The sequence below is a fragment of the Amblyomma maculatum genome, chromosome 10 (assembly GCF_055883805.1).
Source record: "Amblyomma maculatum isolate TAMU_Amacu chromosome 10, ASM5588380v1, whole genome shotgun sequence".
Taxonomy (NCBI): domain Eukaryota; kingdom Metazoa; phylum Arthropoda; class Arachnida; order Ixodida; family Ixodidae; genus Amblyomma; species Amblyomma maculatum.
In genome coordinates, this window is record NC_139353.1 from 162,424,966 (window position 1) to 162,429,859 (window position 4,894).

Consider the following 4,894-nt stretch of genomic DNA (forward strand, 5'->3'; position numbering starts at 1 on the left):
AGTTCCAAGGACGACGAAGTGCATCGACTGCTGGGCTCTCATCGTTTGATTCCTTGGTCGTCTCTCCCTGTATATATTTTTAATCCTCTTTTGTAAATATTTTCTTCCGGTTAAAATATAAAGCCCACCATTAGTAAGGTTGAAAGTTGGGCGAGTTGAATATGGTTCATTTTGAAGGTAGCGCAAAAAGCAAGAACCAAGAGTAGAAGGACACACCACGAGCGCTTACGCTTACACACCAAAGCACTAGTGGTGGGTCCTTCTACTCTTGGTCCTTGTTTTTTGCGCTACCTTCAAAATGACCCAACATTATTATTGCGTATAAACCTGCCTGGGCGTTCTGTAGCTACAAATAGCTCAAAATACGAAACCTTGTTTTGAGGGCTATATGGAAAGCTCCCCCGAGGAATGTGGTATGGCTTTCATTCGTAGCCGGATGGCTGCGCTTGGGTGGATGTCAATGAGTAATTACTCCCTTATTACTACAACTACTGCTATTATTACTGCCGACGGCTTTTCGCCCGAATGAGCTGTATACGCTACACTCTGAAATGCTCGCGGCATTGCCTAGATCATAGCAAAGTGATAAGGCCGCATGCTTGCTGCTCTTGGTAGCAACAAATAATGACTGAAATAGTTCGCGGCTGTAACTGAGCGAATGAATGTAATTTTCTGACGCGGCAGTGGTCTCGGTTGCGTATGCGTCTGAATGCATGGCGTGACGCATCGTGTATGTTTGGCTTTTTGTGTGCGCCATACGTCCACTTGATTACGTCATCTTGTTTTATTACCACCATTGGTATCTTTAGGACCATGTCGCGAGTACGTCGAACGAACGACGCCGGCAACTATGAGATGTGATGCTTTCACTTAAAACTCTCGCGGATAAAATTATAAGCAAGTCTTGTTTTTGCTGGACGCCGAGTTTCATCAGCTAGCTTGCCTGGCTAATCTTTCTGACAGATGAAGGCCTGCTTCTGGTTATCTGTTCTGCCACCTTGATTTCAAATGAGTATAATAAACGTTTAGTATTTTTTCTGTCATTTTAATAAAATATTTTCTGTTTATGAGCGCCCTTTGCCTGCTCGTTGTGTCCAGCGCGTTTTGTTTTCGTGGTTTTGCAGCACGCTGCCCGCCAACTTGCTCGAATGTGTGGATCAAAAATAGCAATAACAGCATTGAGAATTAGGGGCTGGAAATTTGTACGCCGGTCTTTTTGATGGCTACAATTACTGTAGACGAAACTATGTTTTTTTTTTTTCCGCAGGCACAGCTTCGGCGAGAAGTTCTCTAAGCAGCAGTGGTTCAAGGAGGTTGCAGGCCAGCGTGAGATCCTGCACCTGTTCGGCGGCGTGAAGCTGGAAGACGTGCGGGGCATGCGCGCCCCATTCTTGCAGATCGGTGGCAACAAAATGTTCGAGATGCTACACGAGGCCAACTTCACCTATGACTCGTCCATGCCGGTGTTCGAGAACAACCCGCCCTTCTGGCCGTACACGCTCGACTACGCCATCAACCACGAGTGCATGATCACGCCCTGCCCCAGCAAGTCATACCCGGGAGTTTGGGAGGTGGGCATGGTCATGTGGATAGACTTGCGCGGCGGCCGCTGCTCCATGGGCGACGCCTGCTCCAACCCGGCGGACGATGAGGGCGTCTACAAGATGTTGCTCAAGAACTTCAACCGCCACTACAAGAGCAACCGAGCACCCTTCAACCTCTTCTACCACTCGGCCTGGTTCAACACGCAGCACCACAAAAAGGGCTTCCTGCGCTTCCTCGACCACATTCTGGCCAAGGGCGACGTCTGGCTGCTCACCAACTGGCAGCTCATCCAGTGGATCCGAAACCCGACGCCCAACAGCCGCATCAACTCCTTTGAGCCGTGGCAGTGCGCGCCCCGCGCCGACCGACCAGAGCCGTGCCATCGGCCCACTGTCTGCAACGTGCCCTACCAGGGCGGTCTGCGTTACATGAAGACGTGCCAGCCTTGCCCCGATGTCTACCCCTGGGTGGGGAACACGGGCTTCGGCAGCAAGGGCGCCAGACGCCGCTAATTAGTCAAAAAGAAGGCTATTAGGAATTGAGGTGGGACAAAATTTTCAAAAATAATATTCAGCCAGAAAGCGGAGTGTGACTCGACCGCCGGACCACGCGTAGCTAAAATTTGCGACCTTTAAGTGTGTGCGGCAGCTTGATGTCCTCGTATTGTAAGCATAAGCCGCGCTGATTGATTTTAGCGCGTCACCGCTACAAATTTTAAATCACACTAATGCATGCTAAAAACAAAGTGCTCATCACAGCGTCCGACAGGTGGCATCAGCCATAGCGAGGGGAAATAATATGGCCCGGCGCATAAATTAAAGAGAAAAAGAATCCAGCGCAAATAACCAATATAATTAATGCGGCTCCTGTCACGAGTGAACTCGTTCAGCTGTTGCCGACTTCCCCGAATTCCGAATATTTATTACTCCTCTACTGGAAACGTCTTCAAAGACATCACACCAAAGTAAAGTGAAGAACATTACGTCCACTTATAAAGGCGGCATTGCTCAGCTTTAGAAAAACAACACGCCAGAAACTTCGACTAAAGCACCTCTCGCCCAATAACTGATACCGCAAGTATGGGGAGCGAAGTGCAGAAAGAAGATGTGTTTGATTCGGCTTTATGCCTATTTCTCCAAAATCATAATACCACGCATGATCACCCAACGCTGAATAGCAGTTCAGGGCCCGTATTCCGAGTTTGCATCGTTATCTAAGTGTCGTGATGTCACGTGACCTCGAGTCATATGATTGGTCGAAACGCAGGAACTGGGTGTTGCCACTACGGAACCGGAAGAGGTGACAACATAATGTTCCGGCGCTTCCACCAATCAGATGACTAGAGGTCGGGGAGATAGCGACACTTTCAATAACGACGCAAACTCGGAATACGGGCCCAGGTCTAAGCAGTGGTTTTCGGATGCCTTATTCAGGGCGTGTGCGACACGTGTCTCATTTCGCCGAATGTCCACCCGTGATCATTAGAATCCCCAGTGGAAGCCTGCGACCAAAGGGAGATTTAAATGTACCCGCTATCACTTACTGCAGTTGGCGCTTAAAACGTTGCGCATACTGGGCGAGGTTAGATTAGGAAGCTAGCAGCGTAAACAGAAGTTTGAGCACCACTTGTGCTCTTGTAACGCGGGGTCCGTCTCCAGACCGGAACTTCAAACAGCACGTTTTGTTGGGGACATGGCTCTTCCATAATCTTTCATCAACCAGCGCACAACGGAATAGAATGAAGGAGGACGAAGCATGCCAGAAGCGCTGAACTATCATCTTTATTTAGGAGGAAAGCACGTTGAGAGAAAATCTTTAAAAAATTAATTTGGGCGTCCTCCGAATAAAGTTGATGGTTAAGCGCTTCTGCCCGCGGAGTCCTCATTCATTCTAATCCGTTGTTCGTTTTCCTGCTGCTTCATCAAAGAACATGAAGCGAAACGAAATGAGCCAATTTCATGTATTGTACTTTTTGTCACGCCGCTACTCGCAGCCGCGGTGGTCCGCGCGATCGAGTCTCAGTCACATCTTTGGCCAAGATTCCAGAGCGCTGTGTGGGCCAGAAGGCCACATGGTGCCAGTATTAAGCTCTCCGCACAACATCGCATAACGCGAAGCGCGCTCACCGCTTGGCCGAGCTGGTAAGCAACCGTGTACGCCGCCCTCGGGAGATTTATGCGAGCCGCTTTCGATATTCTTACCGAACCGCAATCGCCTCACTGCGCAGATATGTTGGCACAGCACCATTCTGATAAACCCAGGCGGACGCGTGTGGATAAGCAGAAGAGAGCTGATAGGAAAGGCTCGCTTTCAATGGTCTCCCCGCAGGTGCCTACGACACACGCGCTCAATGTTTGTAGAACTGCCAACAGCCTAGAAAAAGAGCTTGCAGAACGCAGAGAAACCATTTTTTTTTACTTCTTAGCGAGAAAGGAAAGAAAGCGGCTGCTCGGTTATTTACACAGTAGAGAGTTTAGCATAGCGCGATCCGCCACAGCTACCCGCTACCCTGCGCTGCCAGTGCCCAAGCGCTGATTGGTGCCGACGCGACAGACCTGTGTGCAGTTGTCTAGCATGTGGCGCCATCTGGAGCCGTTGAGGCCATGTGGGCGTGCGCAGTGGAACGCACGGCGGCGGACTGCGTTAACGGACCGCGCTAGGCTTTAACTCTCTATTCTCTACCTTGCTCGGTATTTGTCAGTCGGGACAGGAACATAAAGATAATGCAAAAACAAGCGTAGTTATACAGCGACAGTGCGTGTGCTTTGCTTGTGGGCGTGAATGGTCTTATTATTGCCAACGCTGTGCGGCGTCAGGGCATTCCCCTCCTCCCGTGCTTTTCTGCGCGTCTGCGAAGAAACCGCTAGCCCACATCGCCACGTGTCTGTGCGCAAAATGTTGATGTAATGGGCTGGAGCAGGAAGATGTCGAGCGGTTAGACAATTAGGAATATTGCATTTTTGCGTTCGGCCAAACTAAAAATTGTTAACTATCCTGCAAAGCCCGCGTAGAACGCCCTGCAGAATACTCCGCCTAAATGTTTAGCATGCGAACGCATTTGCGGGGAGGGCTAAAATACATATCGGCCATTACTGTTGACATGCAACCCCGCTGGTGACATGCGTACCCATTCTTCCAGTAAGTAGTTGCCTGTGTTCCCCTGTGACTCTTTGTGATGTTAGTCACCACCCCACGATAACTTAATGAGGGGACAGAGAACTTGGACACCCTTTTCCTGGAGATATTTGGGCGAAACCGCAATGTAACAACACGCTGTCAGAGCTCCAAACCACGGAGCCTCGGCTTGTACAAATGGCAGGAGCGGTAAAGGAAGAAAACAGCGCGGACC

At 49.9% G+C, this 4,894-nt stretch overlaps 1 protein-coding gene across 1 annotated transcript in view; it reads left to right on the top strand.

The window, feature by feature from the left end:
- Cda5 (Chitin deacetylase-like 5) overlaps positions 1–4,533 on the top strand; it is a 212,279-nt gene extending 207,746 nt beyond the window's left edge. The window contains exon 6 of the mRNA XM_084580600.1: positions 1,268–4,533. Within this exon, the coding sequence (XP_084436726.1) occupies positions 1,268–2,057 (790 nt within the window). The 3' untranslated portion in view covers positions 2,058–4,533. The remainder of the gene's footprint in view (positions 1–1,267) is intronic.
- The last annotated feature ends 361 nt before the right edge of the window (positions 4,534–4,894 follow it).